The sequence below is a fragment of the Oncorhynchus nerka genome, linkage group LG27 (assembly GCF_034236695.1).
Source record: "Oncorhynchus nerka isolate Pitt River linkage group LG27, Oner_Uvic_2.0, whole genome shotgun sequence".
In the NCBI taxonomy this organism is placed as follows: domain Eukaryota; kingdom Metazoa; phylum Chordata; class Actinopteri; order Salmoniformes; family Salmonidae; genus Oncorhynchus; species Oncorhynchus nerka.
This window is the reverse complement of record NC_088422.1, coordinates 83,469,062-83,487,284: the sequence shown is the minus strand read 5'-3', so window position 1 is coordinate 83,487,284 and position 18,223 is coordinate 83,469,062. Positions and strand designations below refer to the sequence as shown.

At 43.1% G+C, this 18,223-nt stretch overlaps 2 protein-coding genes across 5 annotated transcripts in view; both read left to right on the top strand.

Annotated features, from left to right (window-relative positions):
* Positions 1–4,190: 4,190 nt before the first annotated feature.
* On the top strand, positions 4,191–14,940 carry zgc:123258 (uncharacterized protein LOC641502 homolog). Of its 4 annotated transcripts, none has more exons than XM_065012098.1 (17): positions 4,191–4,419; positions 4,904–5,014; positions 5,252–5,434; positions 5,604–5,693; positions 5,895–6,028; positions 6,154–6,308; positions 6,509–6,605; positions 8,745–8,846; positions 9,738–9,819; positions 10,394–10,468; positions 10,556–10,612; positions 11,057–11,104; positions 12,054–12,153; positions 12,959–13,039; positions 13,120–13,280; positions 13,514–13,585; positions 14,396–14,940. In XM_065012098.1, exons 1-16 carry the CDS (start codon positions 4,366–4,368, stop codon positions 13,571–13,573), a joined length of 1,590 nt encoding a protein of 529 aa, XP_064868170.1. In that variant the 5' UTR covers positions 4,191–4,365; the 3' UTR covers positions 13,574–13,585; positions 14,396–14,940. The 4 variants fall into 4 exon arrangements, with proteins under 4 accessions (XP_064868170.1, XP_064868171.1, XP_064868169.1 ...); XM_065012097.1 differs by having other exon boundaries at positions 4,194–4,419; positions 13,514–13,547; XM_065012099.1 differs by lacking the exon at positions 13,514–13,585 and having other exon boundaries at positions 4,192–4,419.
* Positions 14,941–15,923: 983 nt separating this feature from the next.
* The window catches only part of trpm7 (transient receptor potential cation channel, subfamily M, member 7), an 86,963-nt gene continuing 84,663 nt past the window's right edge, over positions 15,924–18,223 (top strand). Inside the window, exon 1 of the mRNA XM_065012092.1 lies at positions 15,924–16,091. Within this exon, the coding sequence (XP_064868164.1) occupies positions 16,089–16,091 (3 nt within the window). The 5' untranslated portion in view covers positions 15,924–16,088. The remainder of the gene's footprint in view (positions 16,092–18,223) is intronic.

The following is an 18,223-nucleotide window of genomic DNA, read 5'->3' as shown; positions in this document are numbered from 1 at the left end:
CTCAACAGCCTTGGTTTCTCAAATGAATGCCTCGCCTGGTTTACCAACTACTTCTCAGACAGAGTTCAGTGTGTCAAATTGGAGGGCCTGTTGTCCGGACCTCTGGCAGTCTCTATGGGGGTGCCACAGGGTTCAATTCTCAGGCCGACTTTTTTCTCTGTATTTATCAATGATGTTGCTCTTGCTGCTGGTGATTCTTTGATCCACCTCTACGCAGACAACACCGTTCTGTATACATCTGGCCCTTCTTTGTACACGGTGTTAATAAACTTCCAAACGAGCTTCAACGCCATACAACTCCTTCCGTGGCCTCCAACTGCTCTTAAACGCTCGTAAAACTAAATGCATGCTCTTCAACTGATCGCTGTACGCTCCCGCCTGCCTAGCATCACTATTCTGGATAGTTCTGACTTAGAATATGTGGACAACTATAAATACCTAGGTGTCTGGCTAGACTGTAAACTCTCCTTCCAGACTCATATTAAGCATCTCCAATCCAAAATTAAATCTAAAATCGGAATCCTATTTCACAACAAAGCCTCCTTCACTCATGCTGCCAAACACCCTCGTAAAATGGACTATCCTGCCGATCCTCGACTTCGGCGATGTCATTTACAAAATAGCCTCCAACACTCTACTCAGCAAACTGGATGCAGTCTATCACAGTGCCATCCATTTTGTTACCAAAGCCCCTTATACCAGCCACCACTGCGACCTGTATGCTCTCATTGGTTGGTCCTCGCTACATATTTGTTGCCAAACCCACTGGCTCCAGGTCATCTATAAGTCTGCCAGGTAAAGCTCCGCCTTATCTCAGCTCACTGTTCACCATAGCAACACCCACCCGTAGCACACTCTCCAGCAGTTATATTTCATTGGTCATCCCCAAAGCCAACACCCCCTTTGGCTGCCTTTACTTCCAGTTCTCTGCTGCCAATGACTGGAACAAATTGCAAAAATCACTGAAGTTGGAGACTTATATCTCCCTCACTAACTTCAATCATCGGCTGTCAGAGCAGCTTACCGATCGCAGCAGCTGTACACAGCACATCTGTAGATGGCCCATCCAACTACCTGCCTCATCCCCATATTTAAAAAAAAAAAAAAAAATTCTGCTCTTTTGCACACCAGTATTTCTACTTGCACATCCTCATCTGCGCATATATCACTCCAGTCTTAATGACTAAATTGTAATTATTTCGCCAATATGGCCTATTTATTGCCTTACCTCTTTACTTCATTTGCACACACTGTATACAGATTTTCTATTGTGTTATTGACTGTACGTTTGTTTATCCCATGTGTAACTCTGTGTTTTTGTCGCACTGCTTTGCTTTATCTTGGCCAGGTCGCAGTTGTAAATAAGAACTTGTTCTCAACTGGCCTACCTGGTTAAATAAAGGTGAAATAAATAAAAAGACTACTGTGATATCAACGTGTTTTCAGTACTGTTACTACTGTGATATCAACGTGTTTTCAGTACTGTTACTACTGATATAAACGTGTTTTCAGTACTGTGTTGCTACAGTGATATCAATGTGTTTTCAGTACTGTTACAACTGTGATATCAACGTGTTTTCAGTACTGTGTTGCTACAGTGATATCAACGTGTTTTCAGTACTGTGTTGCTACAGTGATATCAACGTGTTTTCAGTACTGTGTTGCTACAGTGATATCAACGTGTTTTCAGTACTGTGTTGCTACAGTGATATCAACGTGTTTTCAGTACTGTTACTACTGTGATATCAACGTGTTTTCAGTACTGTGTTACTACTGATATCAACGTGTTTTCAGTACTGTGTTGCTACAGTGATATCAACGTGTTTTCAGTACTGTGTTGCTACAGTGATATCAACGTGTTTTCAGTACTGTGTTGCTACAGTGATATCAACGTGTTTTCAGTACTGTTACTACTGATATCAACGTGTTGTTACTACTGATATCAACGTGTTTTCAGTACTGTGACGTCAACGTGTTATCAGTACCGTGTTGCTACAGTGACGTCAACGTGTTATCAGTACCGTGTTGCTACAGTGACGTCAACGTGTTATCAGTACCGTGTTGCTACAGTGACGTCAACGTGTTATCAGTACCGTGTTGCTACAGTGATATCAACGTGTTATCAGTACCGTGTTGCTACAGTGACGTCAACGTGTTATCAGTACCGTGTTGCTACAGTGACGTCAACGTGTTATCAGTACCGTGTTGCTACAGTGACGTCAACGTGTTATCAGTACCGTGTTGCTACAGTGACGTCAACGTGTTATCAGTACCGTGTTGCTACAGTGACGTCAACGTGTTATCAGTACCGTGTTGCTACAGTGACGTCAACGTGTTATCAGTACCGTGTTAACATGCTCCTTGTGTCTACGAAAGCTTCATTCAACGTTTTTGTAATAAGTTTCAACTTTACATTATTGTAAATTTGCCAGCTGCATATACACTGCTTTACATGAATTTGATGTGTGTATGTATTATTTTCCCACAGACAGATAAGAAGCCTGTGCTAACTACTGCTGTAGATCTGAAGAGGAGGCGTTGTAAAGACACTCTTACCTGAACCAGACAATGGACCAAACAATGAAACCACCCAGGAACGTGTATATAATTCATTTATATTAAATCACTGCTATCTGTCTGTCTGTCTGCCATGCTGTTGCACTGTAATAGTAGAAAACGGATCAATCGTGTGTGTGTGTGTGTGTGTGTGTGTGTGTGCGCCTGTGTGAACAAATGTTTTACTCAACTGTTCAGGAGTGTGTGGTCGTGTTTTTAGGCCTTGCCTGTATTTATAGTCAGATTTGTGGAAAAATTACCTTTCATGTGGTGGCTGGGCCATTGTGGAGATATGAGGCACATGATTAGTAGTATCTGCTTCATTATCAAATCATAAACTACAGACTTGAAATGTCTATCTGTTTGTGTCCCAAATGGAACCCTAGTCCTTATATAGTGTGCTACTTTTGACCAGAGACACATGGGCCCTGGTCAAAAATAATGCACTATATAGGGCATAGGTTGAAATTGGGGACAGAGACCATGTTAACCGCTTTATTCTGTTAAACATCCCATGTTCTTTGAGTTGCCTTCAGGAGTAAGTAAAGAATGCTGTTTTCCAATAAACTTGAAATGTGTAGGTAGGGCACACTGGACCATTTTGTTTTTGTATTGATTTCGGCCAATGTGTTTTTATACATGTAGTATTTTTCTCATTCATTAGCTAGAATCTTAATAAAAAAATGTTCTATGCCATCTTAGAGAAGTCTTTCTTTGTCAGGTTTGACTAGCTATATATGATCGTCCTCTCCTGGAACACTCAAATGGCACCCTATATTCCCTATATAGTGCACTACTACCATATGGACCCTGGCCAAAAGTAGTGCACTACCATCTAAAGGAAATGGTGCAATTTGGGAAACATAATCAGTTTAATGACCCATCACTATGATAAGTAGATGTTATTAACACTTACCCCCTTCCATGGTCAATATGTGGACAAGGAGAAAATCTTGTCGCTTTGACCTGCCTCTTCAAAACCCATTGGAGAAGGTCAGAGAGTAGGGACCCTGGGCTTTCTCGTCCAATGGATTTTGAGGAGTCGAGGAGAGGACGCAAGGAGTATGCATTTAGATTCTACCACTGTCATCTGGCATGACGTTGACATTTGACTCACAAACCAGAGACAGGCTGTGGGTTGAAATGCTGCATTCAAAACAACTGGGATCTCAGGAATCTCTCACTTCTGAAATCAGTACGTTCAAGACAACTGGGAACTCTGGGGGGGGACAGCTCCGCTTGGGAAAAGTCTTTTGAATGGTCAACCAACTTGGAATTCCATGTCGGAAACTAGGCCATCTTTCTAGAGCGCCTTCTTCTGACCTGAAGATCACTGACGTCATGATTTGACAGCGTTTTTCCCCCAGTTGTCTTGAAAGCACAATAATCATAGTCATTGGTTGTAATGGATGCTTTAGTTTCCCTCTACACTCACAAACAGAAAGTGTAACCAGACACATCACAGGTGAACTATCTTGGGTTAGTTATAAATTATCTTCGGTACACTTGAAGACAGTTACATAAACAACATTTCCCATGATATTGAAACTGAGAAGAGATATTGACATCTAATGATACGGAAAACATGAAAGCATTGATAAAATGCAGTGCATGTCAGCGTTTGCCAAGATTTGGTCCGCTATCACGAGATCCACCAGCATCAGAAACCGGAAGGGAATGGCTAACTAAAAAACGATGATGCGAGTACAATAAAAGGGACGATATTGAAACTAGTGGTGTGCCAAATCACAGATTATAGTTTTTTTTCCTTGTGAATACGTGTTTTACTCAATTCCGTATGTTCCCGACATGGCAAAAACTCCGTGGATTATTATTTTATCAGTCATTCTCCGGTCATCTCAGGTAAAATAGGCAGTTAGCTGTTATGCTAGCTAAAGCTAGCTAGTTAGCTCACGGTATTTATCATAACAGTACAGAGATAGATGTAGCTAGCTAGCAAGCAAGCCAGGTCCAACTATGTCGACAACTATGTGATATTTATTTCACAAATAATATCGACAACTGGATAATATCACCTTTACAATTGTCATTTCGAGTGTATATCCTGTTAGGCAAGTTTGCCATGTTCATGTAGCTAGCTAGCCAATCGCCACCAGCTAACTTTGCCAGCTGAGTTCTTTCATGGCTTGTCTATGGGGAAGTACCCAACTTTCCAGGCAAGCTTCAGAGTGGAACAGATACTGACAGTGTAATGAAAAAGTGTTACACAGCTAACACTGATCAGTCTCTGAACAAACGATATGTTGTTGTTTCTTATACTTTGTTTACTTTGAAATACATGTTGGTTGTATGTATTTCACTTAGTTACTGTTTTTATTCCACACAGGTGATCTGTCAAGAGGCGATCTTGCACATCTCAAATGGAGACACAGATAAAGAATACTGCCTGGTCTACAACTCCCTATGGACCAACCTGTCACTCTCACTCAGCGCTGCTGTAAGTCCAGTACAGCAACATCGCCATTCTGATATTCAGCTGCCCTATGCCCCCATTTGCTCCAGCTTCAACTGTGTTAGAGTTTAGTATCTGTTGGTGAACCCACAGAACTTTGTGAACCTCACCTGACATCCAGCCTGCTGTTAGGTGGCTCTGGGATTCAGCCTTGCTACAGTGACAAGACATCATAGCTATTAATATATTGATTGTCTAACTGTACCTGTTGTCCTGTGTTAGACTGCGTATCCCCTGGTGAACTTGTCGTCCAGGCTACTGTGTAGCTCTGCAGGGGTGAGCCCAGCCATAGTGACAGGCAAGGCGGTGGTGGTCATGAGAGGGGGGTGTAACTTCAGCCAGAAGGCTGAGATAGCCCAAGACCTGGGGGCTGCCGCTCTGATCGTTGCCAGCACTAAACCTATGGTAATAGTTTGATCTACAATGTATTTACAATATATCAATAGTGTTACCTCCAATGTGTTTATGATGCAACACTTAATTTACATTTATGGCATAACATGATAGACCTACATCTTTGTGTGTTCTTTTTAAGACGTGTTTTGTTTTATCTCTCATTTGATTGCTTCTAAAGAGTCCCCCGGGAGCCAATGTGACAGAGTATGAGAAGGTCCAGATTCCGCTGGCTCTGATGAGATACATGGACTTCCTGGATGCACAGAATGTGAGTTCTCTGATACTGTAGGTCCTCTGGTATAGAGGTCACTATAACTCACTATAAGATATGGTATAGTGCTTATTCACGCCTTCTAATTGATTTGTCATCTACAGTATTTCTTTCAATCAATAAGAATAGACATGAGACACTAGTGTGTGTGTGTGTCTCAGGTGTGTTAGTGTCTGAACTCTCTGTGTGTTTCTCCAGGTGTTTGGTGAGGAGATGCAGGTTAGGCTGTATGCCCCGGCGGTGCCTGTGTTTGATGCCAGCATTGTGGTCATGCTTCTCATAGGAGTGGTGACTGTTGCTCTGGGAGGCTACTGGAGCGGAGCCTGTGAGAGGTGAGACTGCACACACACACGTTTCTTTATTTCCTTCGGAAAAGGACAGCCATGCATGCTGTCCACTCTTCAGCCACTTTACACTCTGTGTAACAGTCTGTGTGTTGTGTGTGTCTGTGTGTCAGAGAGAGGCTGAGTGCGTCTCGAGAAGGAGGAGGAGGAGGAGGGGAGAAGAGTGACAGTGGGGACTTGGCTCTGTACTCTCCCCTAAAGGTGGTCATTTTTGTAGGTCTGATGTGTCTGATGCTGGTACTCATGTACTTCTTCTACAAGTACCTGGGTGAGTCTTTCACTCTGGACAAACACTGCTTAATATATTTGTATTACATTTTCATAATGTATTACGTTTATTAACAGTTTATTAACAGTTTTATATGCAAAGCAAACATACCACCCCAGAAGTTGTTAGACACTCAGTGATCGTCTCATAATGAGTTAGTTCAGGAGTATTTTGACACTTTGTGTGTGTGTGTTTTCCAGTGTATGCAATCATCGCCATATTCTGCTTAGCGTCAGCCACTGCCCTCTTCAGCTGTCTGGACGCCCTGTTGGACCTGGCCAAGTGTAGCCCCATGAGGTACACACACACCACACACACAGAGAGTCACCATTTTCCTGGGGATTTCACCCCAATTCAAAAAGAAAATCCCCATAACAACATAGTCCCCCCCCCCCCCCAAACAAGGAAAACAAAGTATTGTCTGACAAATGTCACAGCTCATTAAAATCATGGTATTTACAGAGAGTCAAGGTTTTCTATAGTAACAACGTAAAGTATGATTTCCCTGTTCCACACATCTGTCCTCCCTGTCAGTTTCTCTGTCTGTTCCATAGACATCTGCCTTCCCTGTCTGTTCCTCTGTCTGTTCCATAGACATCTGTCCTCCCTGTCTGTTTCTCTGTCTGTTCCATAGACATCTGCCTTCCCTGTCTGTTCCTCTGTCTGTTCCATAGACATCTGTCCTCCCTGTCTGTTTCTCTGTCTGTTCCATAGACATCTGCCTTCCCTGTCTGTTCCTCTGTCTGTTCCATAGACATCTGCCTTCCCTGTCTGTTCCTCTGTCTGTTCCATAGACATCTGTCCTCCCTGTCAGTTCCTCTGTCTGTTCCATAGACATCTGTCCTCTCTGTCTGTTCCATAGACATCTGCCTTCCCTGTCTGTTCCTCTGTCTGTTCCATAGACATCTGTCCTCCCTGTCTGTTTCTCTGTCTGTTCCATAGACATCTGCCTTCCCTGTCTGTTCCTCTGTCTGTTCCATAGACATCTGTCCTCCCTGTCTGTTTCTCTGTCTGTTCCATAGACATCTGCCTTCCCTGTCTGTTCCTCTGTTTGTTCCATAGACATCTGTCCTCCCTGTCTGTTTCTCTGTCTGTTCCATAGACATCTGCCTTCCCTGTCTGTTCCTCTGTCTGTTCCATAGACATCTGTCCTCCCTGTCTTGTTTCTCTGTCTGTTCCATAGACATCTGCCTTCCCTGTCTGTTCCTCTGTCTGTTCCATATACATCTGTCCTCCCTGTCTGTTTCTCTGTCTGTTCCATAGACATCTGCCTTCCCTGTCTGTTCCTCTCTGTTCCATAGACATCTGCCTTCCCTGTCTGTTCCTCTGTCTGTTCCATAGACATCTGCCTTCCCTGTCTGTTCCTCTGTCTGTTCCATAGACATCTGTCCTCCCTGTCTGTTTCTCTGTCTGTTCCATAGACATCTGCCTTCCCTGTCTGTTCCATAGACATCTGCCTTCCCTGTCTGTTCCTCTGTCTGTTCCATAGACATCTGTCCTCCCTGTCTGTTCCTCTGTCTGTTCCATAGACATCTGTCCTCTCTGTCTGTTCCATAGACATCTGCCTTCCCTGTCTGTTCCTCTGTCTGTTCCATAGACATCTGTCCTCCCTGTCTGTTTCTCTGTCTGTTCCATAGACATCTGCCTTCCCTGTCTGTTCCATAGACATCTGTCCTCCCTGTCTGTTCCTCTGTCTGTTCCATAGACATCTGTCCTCTCTGTCTGTTCCATAGACATCTGCCTTCCCTGTCTGTTCCTCTGTCTGTTCCATAGACATCTGTCCTCCCTGTCTGTTTCTCTGTCTGTTCCATAGACATCTGCCTTCCCTGTCTGTTCCATAGACATCTGTCCTCCCTGTCTGTTTCTCTGTCTGTTCCATAGACATCTGTCCTCTCTGTCTGTTCCATAGACATCTGCCTTCCCTGTCTGTTCCTCTGTCTGTTCCATAGACATCTGCCTTCCCTGTCTGTTCCTCTGTCTGTTCCATAGACATCTGTCCTCCCTGTCAGTTTCTCTGTCTGTTCCATAGACATCTGTCCTCCCTGTCTGTTTCTCTGTCTGTTCCATAGACATCTGTCCTCTCTGTCTGTTCCATAGACATCTGCCTTCCCTGTCTGTTCCTCTGTCTGTTCCATAGACATCTGTCCTCCCTGTCAGTTTCTCTGTCTGTTCCATAGACATCTGTCCTCCCTGTCAGTTTCTCTGTCTGTTCCATAGACATCTGTCCTCCCTGTCTGTTCCTCTGTCTGTCATAAACAACTCATAGGTCATAGTTTCATATGGAAGTTCTGAGAAGTAAAAAATAAAGAAGTAAATCAGACACATACCAGTCTCCTTGAACATCTCTCTCTCTCACACACACACACAGACATGCAGACCTTTCTGTGGTTGCTTGCGGTCTTTCTCTCTTCTCTCATGTGTGTTGTGTTCTTCCAGTGTGACGGTCCTGGGTGGGAGTGTATCTGTGAGGTCGGTGCTGCTGTCTGCTGTGTGTGTCACTGTAGCCGTGGTCTGGGGAGTCTACAGGAACGAGGACAGGTACTGTCTATCTCTCTCTCACGCACACTCACTGACACACACACACACTGACACACCCCTTGGGAATTCTGTGGGTGGGACAGGAAGCAGGAAGTGGTGTTTGGGGTGAGGGAGTCTGGAGGACTCGGACGTCATCAGCAGAGTAGAGGTGTGTTGTTGCTGTTAGTTTAGTTCAGCATCACTCACTGCCTCATTGACTCTGACTACTGTCTCTGAATGTGTCTCAAATGGTTGGTATAGTGCTACTTATACTGGTCAAAAGTATTGCACTTATAGGGAGTAGGGTGCAATTTGAGACGCACTTTCTGGCAGACAGAAACTCTTAGTCTCTCTAATTTCCAATAACAGAATAACATCATGATGGGTAATGTTTGTGTGTGTATTCATACAGGCCAATGACTGTCCTTAGACCTTAGCACAGTAGAAGTATTAGTGGACTGGATAATTAAATGTCCCCAGTCTACAACAGCAACACACGGTCCACAGCTAATCTCCTATGAAACTTTTCCATGAGCAAAAGCATGGTGGATATTTATAATGTTCTAGAGAATGTGGTTTCACTTCCCTTTCCACCCCCACACATTATAACTCACTCAGATTATACATTTACTCATTCACTGGATCATTACTTGGAAAATACTCATTTTTGCATTTATAAAACTCTAACTAAAACTAAACTAACAATGAATTCCTGGGCCATTTCAGGGTAAAGCACAGGAACCATTGTCAATGGTTGTCCTCATGTTTGTGAGGATGATAAGCTTGACATGCACTTTATAACCTATTTCTTTATTACGTTTATTTAATCAGTTTGGTTATATTTAATAGTTAGTTGACAGGCTGAAGTGTGTTGTTGAAGAAAAGAAACCTTGTACTCTACTTTATTGCCAGGTGGATCTGGATCCTGCAGGACCTCCTGGGTGTGGCCTTCTGTCTCAACTTCCTGAAGACCATCTCACTGTCCAACTTCAAGGTGAAATCATCACTCTGACCCTCTGATTTCTGATCTTCAGTCACAAAGAGGGCCACTCTCTGGCTGAGGCTGGACACGTCCATAGAGATAGATCACAACTTGGAAATCAACTGTTTTTACATTGACATACACATTGAGGACTTCCACCGTTTTAAAGTAGTCAACTGGGTGGGATCAACCAATGAATTATACTCGTGAGCAAACATTCCATAACTGCAGGTGGCAGTAGATCACCAACCTTGACTTTATACCTGTTCAGACAACACACTCCAAGTAGCAGTATGCACCATTTCAGTTTGTTTACCAACTCATAGAATTAGTAGAAGAAAAAGTACTACTTCAAAATGGAGATGGCCTCAATGGCGCTGCCTATACTCTCTCAGACACCATAACGGGTCAGGTAAAAAGATGTCGTCTAACTAAGTCTATGGACACATCTCTAAACATCTGTTCTCTCTTTCCCTCTCTCTTTCTTCTCTCTCCCCCTCACCTGTCTTCCCCTCAACTGACTTCCATCCCTCCTCCACCCCCTCTCTCTCCCCCTCACCTCTCCACCCCCCTCTCCCCCTCTCAGATCTGTGTGATCCTGTTGAGTCTGCTGCTGTTGTATGATGTGTTCTTTGTCTTCATCACTCCTCTGTTCATGCCGGTGAGTCACTTTCCCCGTTAAATACAGTGCAATGTTATTGTCCTATATTTTTTATTAGAAATGTTAAATGCATTGTCCCATGTACAGAATGGAGAGAGCATCATGGTCCAAGTGGCCCTGGGTCCAGATGCAGCAGGAGAGAAGGTAACCACTCATCTGTCTGCCTGTCTGCCTGCCTGTCTGCCTGTATGTCTCTCTCTCTGTGTCCGTGTCTGTCAACTTGAATCTTCAATCTCTGGATGTTAAGATGGCTTGATTAACAATCAGTAGGGTCAGGAGTTTTCCTTGACTGAGTGTTCCCCGACCCAGTAAACACTCCTGCCCCTAACTAGAATCAGGCTACGTAGCTGGGATCTCATCTGCTGTGTACCGTTGCAGCATTGCGGTGTAGATTAGATTCCCCTCTGGGTCTGAATGGCTGACTGTCTGAGGATGCGTTTCAAATGGCACCCTATTCCTTACGTAGTGCATTAATTTTGACCAGAGCGCTATGGGCCCTGATTAAAAGTAGTGAGCTATGTAGGGAATAGAGTGCCATTTGGGATGCAAACTGACTGCGTCTGGTTGGGGTGTTCTGTCTCGACGCAGGGTAACACAGTGGAGGTGGCAGCCGAACCCTCGACTCCATATGAGAAAGTAAGACCCCAGCGCTTTACTACTCAGCTTCATATGTACATATGTACTGTTAATTATCATATCAATTCATCTCTTTACTACTCAGCTTCATATGTACTGTTAATTATCATATCAATTCATCTCTTTACTACTCAGCTTCATAGTTTAGAGCTATATGTTGTTAGTTTTACAAAGACATTGTTTAAAAACAATGAAGTAAAACAGCCATTTATGTTATGCTGGGGTAAGACAGTTCTACTAAGTTCATAAGGTATTTATAAGATGTATTCTTCAAGAATAAATTGGCATTTATATAAATATTGGAGATTGTTCCTTGCTTTGGAAATGTAAACATATGTTTACCATGCCAATAAAGACCCTAAAATTGAAATGGAATTGAATTGAGAGACAGAACATACAGTACATACCAACCAACTGTCACATGACCAGCTCTTATGTCACAGCTGTGTTAACGTCTGATTCGTCATGTGTAGGGCCAAGGGTTTTTTCAGTTTTATCAAGTAATCCTGGCTCTAACAAACTTTACGATACTATTATACAATATTACACAATCTCAAGTCATTGCATTGTAGCTTAAGTGTTTAAATAATGAGAGTGCTTGATCTGAATTTAATTAAACATTGATATATTTGGTGATGAACTGATTGCTTTCCTGTGTGTCTCATGTTCATGTCATTAACAAACACTACGGCTTGACAGTTGGCATATTGACATTACATGTATGTCTGTTTTCTGTTTTGTAATGGAAATACTGTAATTGGTTTTGATACAGAATCTATCATAGTGAATCCTCAGTATGTCTCTCTGTGATTGATTTGAGTTTTAGTTTAGTTTTGGTTGAGCTTTAGTTAACTGTCAGTCAATTGTTATTTAACAGAGTGTTAGATGGTTTTTATTTAATCATTAGTTGACCGTTAGTTGCCTGTTGCCTGTGTTGTCTCCCTGGTAGCTCCCGGTAGTGATGCGTGTTCCACGGTTCTCTGCGTGGACACAGAACCTTTGTGGCATGCAGTTCTCCATCCTGGGCTATGGGGACATCATCGTACCAGGTGAGATAAACATGCTTGCATCCCAAATGGCATCCTATGCCCTATATAGTGCATTACTTTTGACCACAGCTAGGGTTGCAAAGGGGGGGGTATATTACTGTAAACTTATGTTTTTATTTTATCAGATACCATCTAGTGGGCTTTTTGGGTACATCAGATGATCTATATACAATAAAATATATACAATGACAACTATAAAACATTATCCTAAATATGAACCATCAACTTAGTGAATACCATTAGTGTTTATCAGGAGGGTTTCAGCATGAAATTTCCTTCTATTTATTTAACTATGCTAATATGTCTTTGTTGTCAATGTTTTGGCGCCAAACTGGTGACAGTTGTGAAGAAAGTCAATAGTTGGAAGAGTTGCAGAGTTAATTGAAAAAAAATGCCATTGTTTTTGAAATGCTTTTCTCATTATTATAATAATGTTTTTCTTGAACCATATGGTCTATCCATGGACACAGAAAAATTACCATAGATTACCTGTTAATTACCAAAATGACAGAAGATTCTGGTAACTTTGGTAAATTACTGGTAGCTTTGCAACAATAACCAGAGCCCCTATGGCTCCATGTTTCTAGACAATGATCTATGGTCAGTATTATGCTTCCCTCTATAATGGTTATAATTAGGATGTGTGGAGTGTAAGTTGATCCTAGATCTGTTCATAAGGTCATTTTCTTCCTGGTGCGATCTAAAGCTTCAGTATCAGCTCCATCTTCACACCCTTCTGTTCTGCCTTCTCATTGGACGATAGCTTCAGACCTTCATATATTCTGTTTGCTGATTTGTCCAACAGGTCTTCTTGTGGCCTATTGCAGCAGGTTTGATGTGTGGGTCAACAGCTCCAAGAAGATCTACCTTTTCTGCTGCTGCATAGGTAACGACATGGACATTATCAATATGTTACTGATCATTATCATCATCGTGTTGATCATCTCCTCTCCACCCCTCCCCCAGCCTATCTGTGTGGTATGGTTTTGACGTTTGCGGTGATGTTGGTGACTAAGATGGGGCAGCCAGCCCTGCTCTACCTGGTTCCATTCACCCTGCTAGGATCTACACTGTTGGCCTGGAGGAGAGGGGAGATGAGGCAGTTCTGGAACGGGACCACATACGAGGTGAGAGGACAAGACACTTTTCCTTAGCTGGTGGGGATTCTATTTATTTGATTTGATTATAATTGAATATTTCATAACTTCAAAGGGTTTGGGCCAAATTCAATTTGAATACACACAACTCAGGAAATGAATTTAAATTTGATTATACATGTTTTTGTTCTCATGTATTTCTAATATGGAGGGTTGTTATACAGTAGTGTGTGATGTAATGATGATGATTTAATCTCCATCAGGTGTTGGACTCCACCAGGGAACCCTTACTGCCAGGTGTGCTTTCACCCCCTGACCTCTAACCCCTGAGGCCAGTAAGGGCTACTCACGCACTCTTCTACTGCATCCTCCCCGCCATCTAGCTACCCTATGTCTCTAGACTAGCATTATGTTTTCTTCTTACACAGCCTTTCAGCCTTTACTTCAAACCTTTAGCAAATCAAAAACATAACACTGGAATGTCAACTTGAGTTATGTGTAATATCATGTTACATACTCAGACCAGCAGTACCCGATGTGGTCACTAGATGTCCTTAGAGTCCTGGAAATGCCAGTGGCGCCACAGATTTCACTCTAGCTTGGACACACACACACACACATTTTGGTTAGAAAGTCTGTTTCTATTGTTTTATTTCTTTAGTCTGTTTGTCAATGTCTGCATCCCTTAATTTTTTTCCCAACAGCCGTCCATCTCTTCTAACCAGAGTACAACCATCTCATAACGTTTTTATGAGTTTGAATTTTCCCCGTGCAGCTGTGTTTTATTCAGAGGGGGAGTTGCCACGTGGGAGCTTTGTTTGTTGTTTATGTTTTGTCATGTGCGTGTCATCATGCTTTCTGTAAACCTGTGGTTTGCTTCTGTTCAGAAGGGTGAACATTTCAGAACGTTGCAGTTAGAAATGCAATGCATAGAACAGACACAATAGACTATTATCTATGACAACAAAGATAAATGTCTGTTCTACATGAACGTTCTGTACAGTTTCACCCTCCTGAATAAGCTGTGCAAAGCAGACTGTCTGTTGGCTAGTGGACTAAGCTTTATGTTGTATGACATATGTCTGTCTTATACTGATAAACTCCTCTCCTCCTCTCTGTTCCCTCTCCTCCACTCCCTCTCCTAGATGGAACACCTGACTCTGGCAGCGGAGGAAGAAAGTGCTGACTACAGCTGATCTATGAGCCAACTAACAAACCAATCGCAGGGGCTCTTTTCTACTCTACTCTTCAAATCAAGCATCTAGTTTATCATCCATGGGATGCAAGGGAAATACTATAGCTAGTCTATCAATCAATAAGGATTTATACTGGGGAGGGGTAAGGGGTTAGGGGTATGGGTTGTACAGTGTGGGTCTCTGTTGATTGGACAGTGAGACAGTTTAATTTGAGAGGCTTACTAGTGGCTAAGAATGCAGTGGCTATAATATTAAAATGATGCCTAAACTGTGTTGCCTTGGTAAACGATGCAAGTGATTTATTGAGAAAGTACTTTAATACTCATGTTGGCAGGTATTGGGGGATTTTAACTTTAAAGTTAGACTGTAGGTGAAGATAGATTTTTTTGTTTTCTTCGATAACAGCTGTTCTGGGGTTTTCTGTATAACTTGTTTGTTTTATTGAGAAACATAATCTTTGATTGCTTTTGTTGCCTTAAATTAGTCCAATCTGATTTGAGCTCTGTGTGTTCTTATTATGTGTTCTATGGCCTGTAATTTATCTAACACTTCATGTCTTTTTAAAGCTCACAGTTATCTATGACATAACTGATTGAAATAATTATAGACTAACAAAAACTCACTGTATAAGTTGAATCAGCTGTGTCACTGCCTGGCTGGAGCAAAAGCCTGCACCCACACTGGCCCTTTGCAGATATCTTTGTCCACCTGTGAGCTAGGTCACTGTGGGGATGGGGCTGGTCAGTGTTACATGGCTCTGTACCTGTACTTGTTACCACCGGTACTTTAGAAAGAGCAACTATTGAGTTAGTGATCTGAGTTTGGAAAGGCATTGACTGACTGCTGAGCCCATGGTACCCATTAATGAGAGTGAGAGGGAGGGTGGGGGAGGCCTGGGAAGAGTGAGGAGGGTGGGGGAGGAAGGCCTGGGAAGAGTGAGGGGGAGGAAGGCCTGGGAAGAGTGAGGAGAGTGGGGGAGGAAGGCCTGGGAAGAGTGAGGAGAGTGGGGGAGGAAGGCCTGGGAAGAGTGAGGAGGGAGGGGGAGGGCGAGAATAGCAGGGAAAGAGAAAGGGAGGGAGATGGAGAGATCAAACTTGTACAGTAAAGAGGGAGAATGAGTTAGGGAGGCAGCTTTTTGTACTGTTGCAAAATTTTATTTTTTGGGGGTTCATCTGTGGAGTTCGTCATGTTTCAGCCTGTTGTAGCTTATTACTGGTGACTTGCCACTTATTGCCTACGTACCAGTCAGATTGAGAATGAGGAGAATGTAGATCTACATTTACCTAGAAACGCTTCCGCCTGTTGCAAAATATACTTATCAAAACACTCATCCCATGGCAATACACTTTAATATCAATGCGGGTATTAATCAATCAAATAATAGATCAATATTCAGGTATTTGACCCCCCGGTCATGTGACGTGCTCAGTGCTCGGGGGCTGACTCAGCTGGCTTCGTCACGCAGCGGCGTCAGTTCAGAGTCGCACAATTATGAAAAGGCAACCTTCCGCTGGAGCTGCAGCTAGGGCAGATTTCACCAGCGACAACTGGACTTTCCTTCCAAGGCTAACAGAAAAGAACACCGCCGATAGATGGATAACGACATCGGAGAAGCTCTTCCTGAGTCTCAACGGTGAAAAGAATGGTACGAGATCCAACCAAAGTGTTCTTCTGCGGGTTTTTTTATCCAGTAGAATGTTTGAGGTAGAATGTGAGCTTCTAGAATGTCAGGTCGGAGGATCGAGCGAGTCGAGGAAGGAGATATGAGTAGTTGGCAGTTATTTACATGCTACGTGATTGTCAAGAAGATCATGATCAGTTGGTATTGCGTACTTGTGTTTAACTATATATCTACAATAACGTTGGATATGGTTCAATGGCTAGCCTTTGCCACCGACATCTGGGTAAAACATCTGGGCACCTTTTGCATTGGTAGTAAAAAGGCATCGGCCGAACGTTCGCTGAAATGCAAACTGCGTCTGGCTGAGTAGCGATGCCGCGGCTAGGTAGTTAAGCTAGCTAACGTTCGCATTACCATCCATCCACAATGGCGTTAGATGCTAACTAGTGAGCCAGCTCCAGTTCGCTCTGTCCGCCAACGGACTTGAGTACAAAGCTATGTGACTGCAGAGCCATGCCAACTCGTGCGTGCACTCGTGCGATGACTTGACAAAGTTGGATTCCAAGAAAAGGGGTGGAGATGACATTGTCCCGGCGAGACAGTACTGGGACCCAACATTCAAGGCTTGCCTTTATCAGTCTTGACTAGCTAGAAAATTGGCCTACTAGTTTTCATTTTGCGTAAATGATCAGAGATTGTGTCGCTAACTCGTGGTATTGTTGTCTTTGCTATGGCATGTTGTCATTAAACAATAGCTTAGCCAGCAACATTAGCTTACGAATTTCTGTCTTTGTGGAACCCCCGAGGAGAATCCGTCTCTGGATTGTTCCTCATCTAGCTAACCACCACAGACTAGCATAGTTAAGCTATATATATTGGTTTGAAGCTTCTGATCAGCTTGTCATCAGACCGCTAAAAGTCAGTTGAAAACACACGACTTTTTAAAGGCATCTCTCTTGAAGAGTTTCAGGCTACATCGGGCCACTGTCAAGTCGCCGCCGGTTTGGACAGACAGACGCTGCATGTGGCGTCACTAATTGTGCGCGGTGGTCTGGTTGTCATGCTGCTGTGTGTGATGCTTTGTTGTAGTCCGCCTGTGTTCACTGTCCAGCGGTTTACCAGGCCATATGAATGCATGCAGGCTACAGGATATAGAACGGACACCAGCAAATGGTCCCCGATATAATAGAACATAATTTAATAAAACAATATAAACACATAAGTCCTACTTCCATCTGTTTTAGACTACAGGGGATCATTAGTCACGCATCATTTTTTTTGCAAGTGTCAAAGGCCTTTATACAGCTCTGTCCATTTTATACTGAACAAAAATATGAATGCAACATGTAAAGTGTTGGTTTCATGAGCTGAAATAGAAGATCCCAGAAATGTTCCATACACAAAATGCCTATTTCTCTAAAATGTGTTTACATCCCTGTTAGTAAGCATTTCTCCTTTGCCAAGATAATCCATCTACCTGACAGGTGTGGCATATCAAGATGCCAATTAAACAGCATGATCACTACACAGGTGCACCTTGTGCTGGGGACAATAAAAGGCCACTCTAAAATGTGAAGTTTTGTCACACAATACAATGCCACAGATGTTTTAAGTATTGAGGGAGCAAGCAAACGTTATTTTAGAGAATTTGGCAGTACGTCCAACCGGCCACACAACTGCAGACCACGTGTATGGTGTTGTATGGGCAAGCGGTTTGCTGATGTCAACATTGTGAACAGAGTGCCCCATGATGGCGGTGGGGCTAGGGTATGGGCAGGCTTAAGCTACGGACAACGACACAATTGGATTTTATCGATGGCAATTTGAATGCACAGATACTGTGATGAGATCCTGAGGCCCATTGGTGTGCCATTCATCTGCCGCCATCTTGTTTCAGCATGATAATGCACAGCCCCATGTCGCAAGGATCTGTACAGAATTCTTGGAAGTTGATATTGTCCCAGTTCATCCATGGCCTGCATGTCACCCGTCGAGCATGTTTGGGATGCTCTGGATTGACGTGTACGACAGCGTGTTCCAGTTCACGCCAATATCCAGCAACTTCGCGCAGCCATTGAATAGGAGTGGGACAACATTCCACAGGCCACAATCAACATCCTGATCAACACAATGTGAATGAGATGTGTCGCGCTGCA